The 16,797-nt window shown below is 40.6% G+C and overlaps 1 protein-coding gene across 2 annotated transcripts in view; it reads left to right on the top strand.

Annotated features, from left to right (window-relative positions):
- Positions 1-5,986: 5,986 nt before the first annotated feature.
- The window catches only part of NDFIP1 (Nedd4 family interacting protein 1), a 31,608-nt gene continuing 20,797 nt past the window's right edge, over positions 5,987-16,797 (top strand). The window contains exon 1 of one of the 2 annotated variants that reach the window (XM_081934459.1): positions 5,987-6,276. In XM_081934459.1, coding sequence (XP_081790585.1) covers positions 6,226-6,276 — 51 coding nt within the window. In that variant the 5' untranslated portion in view covers positions 5,987-6,225. The remainder of the gene's footprint in view (positions 6,277-16,797) is intronic. The other variant, XM_081934458.1, reaches the window with a different exon arrangement.

The following is a 16,797-nucleotide window of genomic DNA, read 5'->3' as shown; positions in this document are numbered from 1 at the left end:
TGGTCTACCGAGTGCGTTTCAAGGTTTTGATTATGATCTTTAAAGCGCTTCATGGCACAGGGCCTAGTTACATGCAGGATCGCATCCTGCCCCACACATCCCTACGACCAATTCGCTCACACAGAGAGGGACTTCTCCGGGTGCCGTCCGCCAAACAGTGCCGGGGGGCGACACCCAGGAGCAGAGCCTTCTCTGTGATGGGCCCAGCCCTGTGGAATGACCTCCCCCGTGACATCAGGATTACTTCCGATCTCCGCTCCTTCCGTGTTCAGTTGAAGACCCACCTCTTTCAATTATCTGGCCTGGCTCAATCGTAATTTTTCTTATTCCTCCTAACTGTTTTTAAATTGTACTTTAAACGTTAAATTTTAATTGTATATTGGGTTCTTACAATTGGGGTATTTTAATCCTGGTTTTTTAACTATCTATATGGTGTAAATTGTTACCTCCTCCGAGTCCGTGTCCGTGTATGCGTATGTATGTTTTGTATGTATGCCTATGTGTTTTTGTATATTCTCTATGTTTTATATGCCCCATTGTACGCCGCCCCGAGTCCTACTTGGAAAGGGAGCGGCTAATAAATTCAAACTTATTATTATTATTATTAATCTCACAAAGGGGGAGGACAGAACAACTGGCTGAACGATGGCCATTTCTTTCCTAACATCTGTAAAGAGGATTCAGTTTCTTTTAATTTGGCTTGTGGGGTGGTTCTGCAGAGGTGTTCCCCATGTAGGAAAGGATGATTGGGTGTCTGTTGTCGGGACCACTATTTTATTGTGCTGAGAAAAGGAAAGGAAACACATCGAATAAAGAAATGTGATATATGGAGGTTGATATTCCCCAGTGCTGGAGATTAGATTGGCTTATAATATTAGTAAAACAAACCAAAATAAAAGTTGTTAACCTACAACAATAGTTGTCATGAGAACTGTAATGTTAATAAATTATAGGTTCTGTTTTCCTAGACAAAAACATAGATTGTGGGTTCTGCTTCTTTTGCAAATAAGGTGTTTCTAAAAAGTAAAAGCTGAAAATCTCTTGACTTTCTTTTAGTCAACCATTCCTACCTTGTTCTCAAGAAAATGCATGGAGGAGTTCCGGTTCCGGCGGCGGCGGCGACGGGCAGCTCTTTGCCCGCTCCGGCTCCCCGGTGGGCTTCCCCACTCCTTGGGGGGCACAGGACACCCCGCAGAGGGGTCCTGCCGGAGGGGCGGCATCGCGGAGGTCTCCTGCAGCGGCGGCAGCCGGCGGGGGCTCTCTCGCGCGCCCAAGGCACCGGGGAGCAAGCTCGGAGGGCGCATCGCGTTTCCACGCCTCGCGCCTCGCTACAAGCCGACTGGAGAATGCTACAATTGAAGGAAGCAGCTGCGGTGCGGTGAGGTTGCCTCTCTCTTCATCCCTTACTTTGCATGAAGATTTGATTCAGCTTTTAAAACTTTAAAACAACTTTCGGAGCATTTTGGAGGTGCGGCTGGAGGGAGGGGGGTTTCCCCCCCCCCCTTGGACAAGCGGCAAGAAACAATTTTGCTCTCAGCCCCCGGGGAAGGAGGAGGGGGGAGAGCCAACGAATGAAGCCTCACTTAGGCTGAGATGATTTTCTTTTCAATTTAATTTTACATATTACAATGATTTGAGGACTTTTGGAACTTTCTAAAACTTTGTTACGCCTCTGTGCCCAAAACTGGCAGGGCAAGATGGCACACTTCCGTTGTCTTTATGAACTCTGAAACCTGACTCCACCTTTAAAATTCAGGCTTCCGGTCTTTGTCTCCGTGTCTCCCAGAGGAACCTCTTGTGGATTGGTATTTTTTTAACCTTCTAGGGGAAATTTTCTATCTATTGCCAGACTTATTGGAGAGATTCTCTTCTGCCTGGTTATTCTGCTCCCGGATTCACCTGGCTACCCTTCTTTTCTAATTGCTTACTTCATATTTGGACTGAACTTTTAACGTTATAAAGGATGGCATCTAAAAGACCCCCTCCTGGAAAACCTGGCTTTGCCACTTCTGCTCCAACATCCGCAACATCCAGTCCAGCCACACAGTCAAAGATAACAGAACTGATGCAACATAAGACTACAGAGATGGACTTTCAACAAATGCTTCAACAAATTCTACAGGGCCAGGAGGAAATCAAGAAACAGTTAAGGGAAATGAAAGATGAAATTAAAGAAAATCAAGCCCAAATATATAAGAACTCACAAAGACTGAATCTTGTGGAAGGGGGGGTGGAGGAGGTGAGGGGGGGGGTGGAAGCCGTGCAGAAAGGGAACAAAGATCTTGACATCCAACAGATGAAATTAGAATTTGAGAGAATGTCCTATTATCTTAGATTTCAAAATGTTATAGAAGAAGATGGGGAAAATATAAGGGACATCATGACAAACATTCTGGCTGACTATACACACAAAGAAAAACAACAGATGGGGTGGGATATAGATCTGGTTTATAGAGTGAACTCAGCTTATGCTAGAACACACAATTTACCCAGGGAGGTTCACATTAAATTCCTTAGAAAAACCACAAGAGATGAAATTCTGGGTGTACAAAGGGGGCAAGCATTGACATATCATGATATGGAGATAACCATTCTGAAGCAGATCCCTAAGAAGATTAGAGAAAAAAGAAAAAATTATTCGCAATTAGCGAATAAATTATACCAGAAAGGGGTGTGGTTTAGATGGTTGATGCCTGAAGGTATGCTGATATTCTGGGAGGAGACAAGAATCAGAATTAATTCACCCATAGAGGCGCAGGCCTTTATGGAAAAAAATAAAACACTCCTAGAGAAACCACCAGACACTACAACGGACACGCAGGACACGGGAGGGGCCAGAGCTCTGCCAGTGGAGGGAGATGGGGCAATAGCAAGAAGACTCAGATCACAGAAATAAATATGAAAATCATATTATTATAAATTGACCGAAAGTGAAAATGGAATTATATTTGGATTTTATATTGTAATGTTTAATTTGATTGAATTTAATAATAGAACTAATATGCTGATTATAATCAATTATATACTAATGCATTATATATAAATGTACGCTATGGGTATGGAGGGAGGGGGGCCTCACACACTTTGCAACTGCCAAAATTTGTATACCTGTCCATTTACCCTTTTCCCTATAAATTTTGAAAAACCAATAAAATTTTATTACAAAAAAAAAAAAGAAAATGCATGGATCTCTCCATAAGGCCACCAGAATTTGAGCCCAACTAGAAGGCTTTACTTTTATTTATTTTTTATAGCGTCATACAACCTTTGCTGTACTTGTAGAACAGTGATAGTGATGGCTGCTTAATACAATAAATCACTGATGAGGAAATGGCCGATGACTTTAAATATAGCAGTAAAAACACTGAAGCTTATTCCCTGATAAATGAAATCCCCAGTGTATCCTCAGTAGCTTCCATAGCTGATCAGATATTTTAATTCAAGAGTCACCAGTTATGTCCAGTAGCAAGCAGGGCCTGAATCTCTACCATGGTCTTTCTATAAGAGGGAGGTGGAAAAGGCTTTTGGAATGTACCTTGCTATTTCACTCCTGCCCTTGAGAGTATTTATCAGCGGTGTTCAGTCATGGATGTCAACTGTTAGGTTTTTAGTTAGACTTAATGAAGTACCAATCAAATGTCAGATTTGTTGCATTTGGTCCAATGGCAGAAAAGTTGGTTTTCTTAAAAACTAATAGAGCTTGCCACAAAATCTTTGTATAGTGTTGAAGCAGTCAGCATTGTTTTGTTTAAACATATTTCAAGACCTTCCCCTGCTTTTGTATTCACTGCTCCTGTCATATGACTTGTCATTTCATGGCCAATTGAACAATATCATTCAATTCTTAAAGTGCTGCAGGTTTTCCAATTTCTTCTCCCTGTAGAAATATTTTTGAATTTCAGTAGACTTTTTATATCCTGCATTTTGCACATCAGATAAATGCTAATACCACAAAAATCGGTCCGTAAGGGAAAAAAGACGGAACATCTAAGCAGCAGGTGACAGGTTGCCATTAACTTTCTTTTTGAAAAGCTTACCTGAACTTTAACATTTTCAAAGAAAGTCTATTTAGTCCTGTCTTCATAGTGGACTTACTTGAAAATAACACAAGATAGTAGAATGTGAGTTCATTATTTTTTTAAATTAAATTATTTGACTGTATGTTTCACAAATGCCACAGGAAAGTGTTTTAATACTACATTAAAATAAAACAAATTTAGCAAAATAAAAACCAATGTTTATTGAAGATGAACTCATCAAAGAAATATAGTCATTTAACTTTCTGACCCCCAGGCACTGCCACACCCTGAACAACAACAGCGCTTTGGGGCAACTGCTCAGACAACTATTGCTTGCCAGGAATGTCAAATTATCTCCTTTTTATGTTTAATTGATAAAGACAATATTTAGCTGCACAATCTTTTAAAATTTAGATGGAACCTGGCTTTTTGCTGAGGTGGATATTAATTTAACTTGTCTGCATGTTATATTTTTTTAGTTTTTAAATTTGTATCCATCATGTTGAGTACCATTTCCAAATAAAATGCAACAAAGATATCCAAAGAGAGAAACATTTTCTTATGTCTTGGAGAATGCATTATAAGCAAAAATATGAAATATAAAGTATTCTTGATCTATTAAATCTTTTGCAGATGTTTTATTCCTGGACTACTTCATTCATATTCATATGGATGACTTGGCTGGTACTCCCATAATTTACAGCCCTAAATTTTTGTCAAGTTTTCAGACAGATGGAGGTCTGGCCCGAAGATGATCACAAGTTAGCCTAATACAGTAGCTCTATTTTTCACCCTAACCACAGTGTTTCAGGAGCTCTACAGTGAATTCCACCTTATACAGATAATCCTCAACATGACCACAATTGAGCCCAAAATTTCCATTTGGTAAGCAAGGCAGTTAAATTGTCCCATTGTACAAAATTTCTTGCCTCCGTTGCTAAGTGAATCACTACAGTTGTTAAATTAGTGCCTCAGCTGTTAAGTGAATCTGACTTCCCCATTGACTTTGCTGGTCAGAATGTTGTAAAAAATGATCACAAGAACCTAGGACACCGCAACCATTATAAATACATGCCAGTTGCCAAGCATCCAAATTTGGATCAGTGACCACGGGGCTGCTGCAACAGTCTTAAGTGTGAAAAAAGTAAACAACTGCCTTTTTTCACTACCGTAACTTTGAAGGGTTACTAAATGAAAGACTCTACGTTGAGGACTACCAGTAAACACAGGTGTGCATTGTCTGGAAAAAGAGTCAAATGCAAGGATGGAGACACTTGGGCCGTGTATGAAGGCTATCCAATCATGTCCCTAAAAAGTCCATCTTGGGGAGGGCTCCTCAAAAGATATGCCACATTTCCCAACTTAGTTAACAGAATAACAGAGTTGGAAGGGATCTTGTAGGTCATCTAGTCTAACCCCCCCCAGGCCAAGCAGGAGACCCTACACCATTTCTCCCACAAGCTCCCACAACTTCGGAAGGCAAGCTGTTCCATTAGTTGATTGCTCTCATTGTCAGAAAATGTCTCCTTATTTCTGGGTTGAATCTCTCCTTGACCAGTTTCCATTCATTATTCCTTGTCTGGCCTTCGGGTGCTTTGGAAAACAGGTCCACCTCTTTGTGACAACCCCTCAAATATCGACTATCATGGTCCTCCTTCTCTTCACTAGACTAGCCAAGCCCCGATTCCTGCAACCGTTCTTCACCTATGTTTTTAGCCTCCAGTCCCCTAATCATCCGGGTTGCTCTTTCTCTGCACTCTTTCTAAGACAATTCCCCCTTCGGATGGGAAAAGATCACCAGACGGAACTAAGGAGATCTTGCGGGGGATCGTTTCCACCAACCTCTGCTGAGGTCCGGTGGGTTTTCCCTTTAGACTGCTGAGTGGCTGAAAACGCCGAGCAGCGGAAGAACCTAAGAAAGAGGAGGAGGCGGCGGCGGTAGCGCGTGACGGCTTGGAAGGGAGGGGAGGGGCCGGGCCTTCGGCAGCAATAGCAGCAGGGAGTTCTCCGGGTGGCCTCCGCTGCCGCCTTCCTTCTCAAGCGTCAAGCCCTCCTCCTCCAAGCCTAGCACCGGCAGCGCCCTCGGGGGGCGGAAGCGTCCTCAAGCCGTCCCCGACGGGCCTCCGCCCACTCCCTCAAAGTGCTCGCCGCCCCAGGCAGGTCCTCTCCTCCTTCTTGGCCCTCGCTTGGTTCTTCCCCAAACGCTATGGCGGCGGCCGAGCCCGGCAGTAACGGCAGCGGCGGCCGATACCAGCAGGTGAGGAAGAAGCGGCTCGCCACTGGGCAAAGCGGCTCACGCGAGAGCCGCGGTCCTTTAGGCCGCGGCGGGGTGTGTTGGGACGGGGGTGGGGGGTTGTTGTGAGGCGGCGAAAGGCGCTTTGAAAAGCTCCCTCCGGCTTAGAAGCCAGGAAGCCTTCAACGCTTCAGTCGTCTCCTCTTCCCCCCTCCCCCCGATAAGATATGTTTTCTCTCTCTCGTTGCTTCCATTTTGGCCTCTTGATTTCTAAGGCAACTCCAACGTTTCCTCCCCCCCCCCCGACTTTTTAAATCGCGCATCCGGTTTCCCTCCCCTTTTACTTGGTGTGTTAAGTTTTGAAGGCCAAAGGAGACAGAGACTATGCTTCCCCCACCCACCCACCCCCAACCATCTGCTTGCTCCCTTTGGAAACCCGACCATAAAAGCAATTTTATTCCTCTTCCCCCAGCCTTTGGTGTCCGATTTGATCGTAAGGTAGAAAAAATAAAGATGACAACGCCTGTCCTAAATAAACGGCGTTCTTGGTTTGTGCATCCGTGGCTGGTTTGGTTACTGACCGACTCCATATTGTGAGGATGGATGATTTAAGATTAGGGTGTTACGCAGTAGAAGTATCAAAAGCCGTGGTGATTTAAAGCCAGCGGTGAAAGGAGAAGAGGTTCGTCCGTTTGGCCTTATAAATTCTTCATCCTGTATAGATGGAGAATTTAATGGGCGCTGATTGTGAGTGTGAAGGCAAGCTAGTCCTTGTGCTAGCAGTTGTGCTAGCTGGAGTAATTAATTGCCGTAAGGATATGATGGAGGTAGCAAATTGTTGGGAGACCTAATTCTTAACATCTCTGGAGTTTCTCGTTTCTCCCATATCCAAATAGTAAAACACTGTGAATTCCAGAACTCTTACATTTACAGATGTGAAATTCAAATTAAATAAGCCAGCTGGTTCCCCTGCCTTAACGGACTGTCAAAAAAAGTATATTGAAAAGTATATAGCATTGGGTATTACAATTATTGTATGGTATGTATCAAAAATGAAGAATAATTTCACCTAAATATGTTATGAAAGATCTGGGATCAGCGTTCTTAATCTAAATCTGGGATGGGAAAATTGTGGCCCACCAAGTGTTGCTAGACAATTGCCTGCATCTCATATCATTAGCATCATTTAATTGGATTTCAATTGTAGTTTCGGTATTCATTTGAAATTATTGTTCGTAAAGTCTTGTTATTACCGAAGTGTCTTTCAGGTTAGAACCCAAGAGAATATCACATTGCCTTTTGAGATTTTGTAATTACGAAGTGTAATTAAATAGATGTCTCTTTGTTTAGCTGATAGTTTTGGAGGGTTTAAAGCTGATAAGTACATATTGCAAAATTAGGTACAGAACTAATTTGCTGATTTGAAAACTGTCATTTCAGTTCGGACTCTGAATCCAAATTTTTAAATATTACACTTAACATAATGGTTTGAAGTTAGCTGTAATTTTTTGTTCTTTATTTTTTTAACAGACATTTCACAGAAGTTAGTTCTTCTAAATGAAAGACCTGCCAAATTTCTGAAAAATAAATGTAGACTATATTACGTTCTGGGCTTTTATTTTTTATTTTTTTTAAGAGAAATGTGTTTTTTTAATTTCTTGATAAACTGAAAGAAATGTGTGCAAGTAGAAACTTCTGTGGGGCTTAAGCGTGCTAAATTTCAAATAAGTATATTTAGGTTTTATTGAACAGAATGCCATTTTACATTAATTTAAAAAAAATCCGTAGCTTTAATTTTAATTGGAAACATACTGAAAAATATTCAGTCCAAATAACACATTATTTGGTTCCTCCTGAATCTTTACAGCAGGGGTGTCAAACTCACGTCATCATGGCATTGTCATGTGGCATATTGTGACTTTTTCCCCCTTTGCTAAACCAGGTGTGGGTGTGTCCAGTATGTGACACATTGGTCCATGGGCTGAGAGTTTGACAGCAGTGCTTTAAAGGGTTCTTATTTAATTTTGTCTGTTTTGGATAAATCCCATGTCAATGTTAAAAGCTCCCAAGTTGTTTTTAAGTCAATTTAATTCAGGTTGAGATTTAGTCAAAGGTCAACTGCTATACTTACAATTGATTGTACAGCAGCAGTGGATTTGCTTAATGATCATGGTGTTCACTTTACAACCACTGAGTTCGCTTAACAACTGTCACAAAAAAGGTAAAATTGGGCATAGTCTCACAGTGACTCATTTTAGATTTCAATTACCATCGTGAGTTGAGAACCAGCTAATACTGGGACGCGTCCAACATGTTTTTATGTAACAATACAGAACTAGTTAACTGTTGCCTTCTTTAGAGCTTTTTATTTATTAAAAAAAATACCATTGTAGTCTACAGTTGTGATAACTATATTTCATTGAAATACTGACCAGATTTGACCTTGCTTATTTTAGCCAAGGTTGGCTAGCTGCTGACCTAGCTATGACAAAACCATGATTTAAAACATGCTTGCTGATATAGAAATCAAAGGGATTTATGGCTTAAAGGGGAACTATGTTGGTGAGAAATCATGGAGAAATGATATGTTAAGTCATTTGTATGGAAATCTTGATGTTTCATTTCTTCATATATTTATTTGTTCTGTCTTGTATGCCTCTCTAGTTATAATGACTCTTGAGAAACTAACAACTATTGACAGGGCATCATTAAGAAAGCTTGATTATGGTGTCCTTGCAAATTACAATAGAGGAACTCTTAGCAAATCTCCCCTCCATGAATCAATTTGGGCTAGATGGTGTCAGAAATATTCAATATCTGAACCATGTGAGGTTTAAAGGTGACAACTGACACCTTGAATTGCATTCATATGTTAATAGATAAAGCAGATCCCATATTAGTGATGTTAGATGGGCTAATCTAGACCTAGCCATAATACCCTGGGCCATAATGAACAGCTGAAACTTCCAGATGGGCCTTAATGATAACTCCATGTACAAACATTGGTGTATAGTGGTCTAGACAACAAAGGCATGAATGGCCATCAACAAAGTCTCTTTCAGAAATGATAGATACCAGTTACAGAAAGGACCCCCTCACCATATTTTTTACCCAATGTTTTAAGTAGAAGTTGCAAGTCCAGAAAACAGATTTGGAGCCAGTTCTTTCTGCAAGAATGTAAACCTCATCCAGGATTGTTTCTGGAATCAATTGACTTTTGAATCCATAATTATTTTATCTTTGTTTGAAGTTACTGTACTTTGTAAAATTGGCATGTATTGTTTTTTAACTGAGGGTAGTGGGGATTTTTTGAAGGGTTAGTAAGCTTAGATGATCCCTAAATTTCCTTATATATTTATATGTAATTGAGGACTAAGGCAATATGTATTGGGACTGAACTGCAAATATAATTAAGTTTATAGTAGTGAAGCTGAACAAAAGCATTAGCTTTAGTTATGTTCACAGTTGTGTGTCTACTTTCTATTTAACTTTTTATAATTCTGAAAATATTTTTGGAAATTATGTATTAATAAGAAATGTATACTTCATAGGAATTTAGATGAATATTTGTTGGATTCAATAACTGCAGGGCTATAAAAACAGTTTTATTGTGATGAGGCCTGGAATAATGCTGTTTTATAATAATAGCTGTGCATGGTTCCCAAACAATAGAATTTGCTGGGGGAAAAACGGAGACACTATTTATGTGATATATAGCACAATATTACATACAAATAGTCCTTGACGTATGAGCATAATGGACCCTGCCCATTACACTTGTAAGTTGTGATGGTCATAAAGTGGGTCACCATGTCACAAGACCCATTTTGCGACCTTTTTTGTGGCGGTTGTTAAACAAATGTTGTAGTTATTAAGCAAACCGACTTGTTTTCTATGGGATGATGTTGCTGAAAACGAAGTAAATGCTAGTTTAGGGCAAAGACATCATAAATCACAGTCACATGATCATGGGGCTCTGCAAATGGCCATAAATGCAGGCTGGTTACTGAGACCCCAAAACGAATTCATGTTGAGGTGGAAGACATATAAGTTTAATGAATAAATGTTGACTATTGGGGGAACCCTGGCTGGTAGAACTTTGGAACCAAGTTGTAAGTACATTTTGGGGAGGGTTCCAGTATAATTTTGAATGGTTGTTAAGTTATGCATTCAGAAATACATCCTGTTGTTCTAAGGGACTTATACTCATGTTTGGGTTTGTATTAGGTTGCAGTTGTTTTGTAGTTTTATTTTAAAATCATTAGATTAGTTGTTAAGAGTTGGGTTGCATGGTAATAATTTAACATTCACGATCATCTAAAAATGCATTTGTCCCATTTTCAAAATGGGATTCTTTGTTATCTGTTTCTTGGCCAACATCTTGAAGGCAGAAGTTTTTTTATTAGATTTTGAGGTTATTCTTTGAACACATGATAATTAATGACATAATTTACGTACCATATAGTTTCCTTTGTCTAGCAAAATCCTAAATGATAAAATGTTCATATTTTGGGAGAAGAAATTTTATTATTGATTTTTTTTAAAAAAAAATATGATTGTTTAAAATCCATATTTAGTACCCTTTGTATATGTAATTAGCACAACATATACCTAAAGATATATATTTTCAAAATGATGATGGTTGCAAACCTAATATTACATTGGTTCTTTTTGTGGAATTTATTCTTTTTAGATATTTTCTGCAAAATATCTTAAAAGTATTTGGATTCGCACCTAAATTTTATAAATATGTTTTTATTGAATTATGAGAGACAGCCTCAAACCTATGTTGCAGCAGAGCATGTAAAGATGCATATATGAGAGGAGTTGGATCCACTTTTATGCCTTCTACAAAATAAAATCTCTAATCCTTTTACCCATAATTTCACTGTATTTTCCTCCCAACTCCTGGGAAGAAGCTGTTCAGTAAAATGTCTTACCATTAGTTACTTTTCCCCAGATAAATTATCTTTGACGCTGATACTACAAAACATTGCCACATAGTTCGGCTTCCATTAATCCATGGTGAAGCAGATAATCTACAAGTGGAAAAATATTCAACATCATCATTCCTTTTCCCAGGAATGGTCATTCAAGTCACTACAAGAATTAGGAATATAGTACTCTGAGAAATTTCATCTGATGGATCTGATTTGGAGGAGTGTAAAAGTACCAGTCAGAAGCCCAAATCTACCCAAACACAGACCAGGTTGCCGGGGGGGGGGGGGGATTCTGTTTAAAGCCTTATCTCTATTTCCCCCCAAATTCTTACAGTATTTACTGATCTGCCTGACATTCTGTTCCCACTCACCTTCAGCCATTCATCAGCTATTCTTGTTGAGCTGTTATTACTCTGCCAATTCTGCTGGTTCCACAGGTCCCTTCCTGGAAGTTCTGTTACCTCTGGACTCAGCTTTGGTGCCTTAGGCTCTTTCTGGATTATATTATTATTCCTTTTTCAATTTTTTTGTTCCAAATCTCTTTATTTCTATTGTCTTCCCTCTTCAACTTTTCCTTATTGCTACTACTATTTATTTTCCTCAAAAAAGTTTTTCCAGCCTGATGTCTGTGCGTATTTTGCAGAACTACTAACCCAAGTAAAAGAAGGGCAGGCCCCTTAAAAGATTATGAGTAGGTAGGAATAAAGGCAGTTTTTTGGCATGCTCCTTTGTCTCATACCTGTCTAATTGTTGATATCAATGTTCATGAGTCCACTATGAAGAAACAAGAGTGGTTTGTGTTAGAGGATATCAAGGAAGAAACCACTGTTTTCCAGAAAGCGCATTGCTGCTTCACTCAAGTTTTCCAGACACCACTACATGATTCAATAGAACAGAATTTTGTGGACAGAAGTAAAAATGGAACTATTTAATAAGAAACACGTTTGGAGAAAATCTCAGCAAAATAACTTAATCTTGACTCTGGAAAGATATCATGTTTGAGACTGCAAAGATCTGGATGGCTTACAGTCACCAAAGGAACAATGGATTATGTATTGTATTGTTGGAAGAAATGTCCTTCTGGGTTCGGCTCCAAGTGGGGAAAAAGACACTGGAGACATGGAGGCTGCTTGGAAAGATGGTTTTAATGGTGGACAGGACCACATGGCCTGAGCCCTGAACAGCAAAGGTGATCACATGCTTCAATGTTGGTGGAGAAGAGAAGAGAAGGGAAGAGAAGGGGTGAAGAAGGGCTTGCAGGGATTTTTATAATCTGTTCTGCCCCACCTATCTGTTTCCTGTTCCTGTGTAAGAAATGTATTCTGATTGGTTGCCAGACTCACATGGGCCCATGCAAGGGCAACCCTCTAGGCTGTTTTGAATTCAGGTTTGATTGAGTTCAGATGCCATGTGGTCAGTTGAGTAAAGGCTTATTATCCTGCCTTAATCCCATCACAGCTGAAGAGGAGAACTCTTTATTATGTAAAGTGGACTAGCTTGGCCTTCTTAATGGCCCATTGACAAAGTGGGGCTGGGCAGGAAGCTGTAGGAATTTAGTGTTTAAAATGTGTTTCTCCCTTTTTCACATCCAGGAAAATATAATATTCTGCCTTATCAATATTTCCTAGGATATTTCATTTTTCTGGGAGAGGGCTGGGTGATAACTTCCTACAATCCCTCCTTTTTTTGTTCAAAAAAATGTGAGTGGAACGTACATGTTTTTGACAAAAGATAAAATTGGTCAGATCAGGGAAACTTAATTTTTCTGATGGAAAAGCATTGAAAGAGACAGCAGAAGGATCCCTTCAGTGGCTCCCAGAGAGCTTTCAACCATGAAGGTCTTAGCAACCAGGGCACAATTTCTGGAAAGAAATTTACAATATCCAATTTACCATGCCAATTATTTTCAGGTGTTTGATATCACTTTCTGTGAGCTTCCAGACTACAAGCAAGCAGAAGTCCCAAAAAAACTTCACAGCCATTGAAGGATTCTTCCTTTTAAAGAAGTACAGGCTGCCCATTTCCAAGGGATTTCTTTAACTTGCCCTGGCTCCTATTTTAGTGAGGCCAAATTGAGTTTAGCTAGTGTGCAATACAAGCTATTTAGTATTTTTTTTTAAAGTTACACACAATGAGCCCAGGGACTCCTATCAGAGACCACCAGTGCAACATGTCCTGCTTTACTGGGCAACATCATTTTTTTGGGGGGGGGGGAGTCACTGTCAGGGTTTGAGTTTTGAAGATCCTTTCTGCTACTCTTCAAGTGGGGGAATTGCCTGAGGGGAACTGACCCTCCCCATGTTAAGTCAAGGAGATAGTTTCAATCTAATTCTGAATGGGGACTCTCTCTCTCCCTCTCTCTTTGTGTGTGTGTGTGTGTGTGTGTGTGTGTGTGTGTAGCTGCTTCTACAATACAGAAAATACAGACATTTTGGACAAAATTTCCCTCCCACCAGCCAGAAATCTAAGGTGTTCAGAACTTGCTGTGCTAGCCATTCTCAAATACAATTCTTACATGAATACATTAAACTGATTACAATATAAATGAGACAGGAAAGAAGACCTTACAATTTCTGTGAATGAAACAGAGAAAGAAAACTTATCAAATTCCACCCTCCCCATAATCTTTTCAGCTGTCTTCTGGGAATTGAAAAGTCTTTTGGTCTTTACTTCTTCATCTCCTTCAGGGTTCTTTCATGTCTGCTAGGGTGGCATGCTTGGTTTGGTGGTAAGGCTGGTCAGTCAGTCTTGGCAGTCTGTCCCAGGCTTGGCTAAGTTTTTTTTCTCATGTCAGGTTTTATCAGGAGGCAATCACCAGCAGCAAATTGGAGAGTTATGGTTTGAGCTAGCAGTCCTTTGTTTCTGAAGAGTACAATCTTCTAGGGCTGAAAGACATGAGAACAAGGTTCCCTCCCCCACAGAAAAGGCATTGTTGGAGGATTAGAGGTAAGGGAGGGGCGGGGGGGGGTAGATAGCTTGCAGGCAGAGTTTGAAAAATAAAAGCATCAGTTACTCAGCAGATAAACAGATAAACATTATGGGGATATCACAGATGAGAAATGGGGTCTGGATTCACATGCTCCAGGAAAGAAATGAACAGGTAAAATCATTTAGACACACAATAAATGCAATGCAAGGATGAAACTTTTCTTGCAAACATTTCCTGGGTTGTTACTTTAAGGTATAGGCAAGGAAGGAAGGAAATATATATATATATATCTTTACTCTGTTTCTGCTGGCCAAAACAGACACAAAGTGAAGACCCTTCCCAGTTTCAGTTAGTTTTCTAGGCCCAACAAACTGAGCGAAGGCAATTTCTGCCAGTTTACTCCTTTCTTTCTTTGAACACTTTAAAATTCTTGTCTTTTGGATTGGAGACATCTTAGTTACAATTACCTTGAGGGTGCACAAAGACTTAGACATACACACAGACAGACAAAGAGGGAAAAACAAAATCATTCCCACCATGAATTTCAGTTAAATTGGGGAAGGCACAAATCTTAAGAAACAAAAACTACGTGGTTACATAGAAGACAGAGAAAGAGACAGACAAGAGAAAAAAAAAAGAAATCCCACCATTTCCTTTTAAGTACCTTTTCAGCCAAATTAGTTTTTCCTGTATCATCTTTCAGCAAAGCCCATTTTCTACAATCTGCTCTTTTTTTTCTTCATTCCGGCCAGGACGGGCATTTGCTTTTCGTCCCAGGCCCCCAACAACTCCCCTAGGGGGGTTTCCATGGCTACCCTCGAGCTACCGCTTCCCATGATCCCGTTTAGATGTGGGTTCACTTCGTCCTAGCCGGGTTTGCCACTTCGTATTTCCCCACTTTACTTTCGCGTCCTTAGAGGACCTTTCGCGCCCTTTTGAAGGGACTTTCTCTGTTTGCCCTTCGGAGGGTCTTATTGGTGCCCTTCGGAGGGACTTTTCTGGGGGTGCCCTTCGGAGGGACTTTTGACGCGTTCCTCACCGCGGGAACCTTCTCTCGATTCGCGCCCTTTCACGCAGGGACTTTTCTTACAGTTTCAAGTCTTGGGGAAAGAGACCCGGAGGACCAGCCGCACAGTGACCCAGGAGGGGTGTTGTCGGAGCGGGTATGCGTACCTCCCTTTTTCTCACTAACTTTCTTATGGGCTTTAGCTTTTTTCTCTCACAGGACAAAAACAGCAGCAACAACAAAAAATAAAAAATCCATTCACTTTTCCATCCATTTTCACACACACTAGTCACACACAGGCAGGCATACACACATTTCCCATGCTTTAAAATTAAATTTTAGAGAATTAAAATTTAGAGGTACTCACCTTCTTTCCAGGCAGCCTTTGAGCTCAAACTCAAAACCCCTTTAAAGCCTAGATCCAAATGGCTAAGGCCAAGATAAAGTCCACCCACAGACTCAATGGGGTCTGTGCCGGCATGGGAGGCTTACCTGGGCCATATCCATTTGTTAGGCTAGCTTGGAGTCCCATCTGGGTCGCCAATTGTTGGAAGAAATGTCCTTCTGGGTTCGGCTCCAAGTGGGGAAAAAGACACTGGAGACATGGAGGCTGCTTGGAAAGATGGTTTTAATGGTGGACAGGACCACATGGCCTGAGCCCTGAACAGCAAAGGTGATCACATGCTTCAATGTTGGTGGAGAAGAGAAGAGAAGGGAAGAGAAGGGGTGAAGAAGGGCTTGCAGGGATTTTTATAATCTGTTCTGCCCCACCTATCTGTTTCCTGTTCCTGTGTAAGAAATGTATTCTGATTGGTTGCCAGACTCACATGGGCCCATGCAAGGGCAACCCTCTAGGCTGTTTTGAATTCAGGTTTGATTGAGTTCAGATGCCATGTGGTCAGTTGAGTAAAGGCTTATTATCCTGCCTTAATCCCATCACAGCTGAAGAGGAGAACTCTTTATTATGTAAAGTGGACTAGCTTGGCCTTCTTAATGGCCCATTGACAAAGTGGGGCTGGGCAGGAAGCTGTAGGAATTTAGTGTTTAAAATGTGTTTCTCCCTTTTTCACATCCAGGAAAATATAATATTCTGCCTTATCAATATTTCCTAGGATATTTCATTTTTCTGGGAGAGGGCTGGGTGATAACTTCCTACAGTATCATTGAATTCTGCATAGAATAGTGATCCTAACAAAGAAATAGAAATTAAAGTCTGGTAAAAACAGATCACTTTTCCTCTGAAGGTGCCAGCCACAGTTGCCAAAAAAACTATGATGATACCAAAAAACTAGTCCATTGCAGCTCAACTGGGAAGCTCATCATTGTTTGATTCCCATAGATTGCTCCAGTGATATCTTTGTTCTAAATCTGCTGAAAAAAAGAGACTGCCTAATGGGCTGTGCCTCTCACTGAAGGGAACGGTCATTGCTGCATAATTACCAGAACTTCCTGCAAAGTTTTAGAACTGCCTTTTGTTAATTCAGCAAAGAGGGAAACACCAAATCAGGAGATTCATAAGCTAAAGCAAAGGTATTGCAGGGTATGTTACTTCCTATTGGATTTTCGGTTATAGGCCAGAAATGTGAAATAGAAGGACTTGCTGATGAACTGAGAGATGTTAATAAGATACAGCAAGCTGGGTAATCTGGAAGAACTGTTCCAGCATTGTA

This window comes from Natrix helvetica (genome assembly GCF_964273705.1).
Source record: "Natrix helvetica genome assembly, chromosome: 1".
NCBI classification, from domain to species: Eukaryota; Metazoa; Chordata; class Lepidosauria; order Squamata; family Natricidae; genus Natrix; species Natrix helvetica.
The sequence above is the reverse complement of the archived record's forward strand: the minus strand, read 5'-3'. Positions and strand labels throughout refer to the sequence as shown.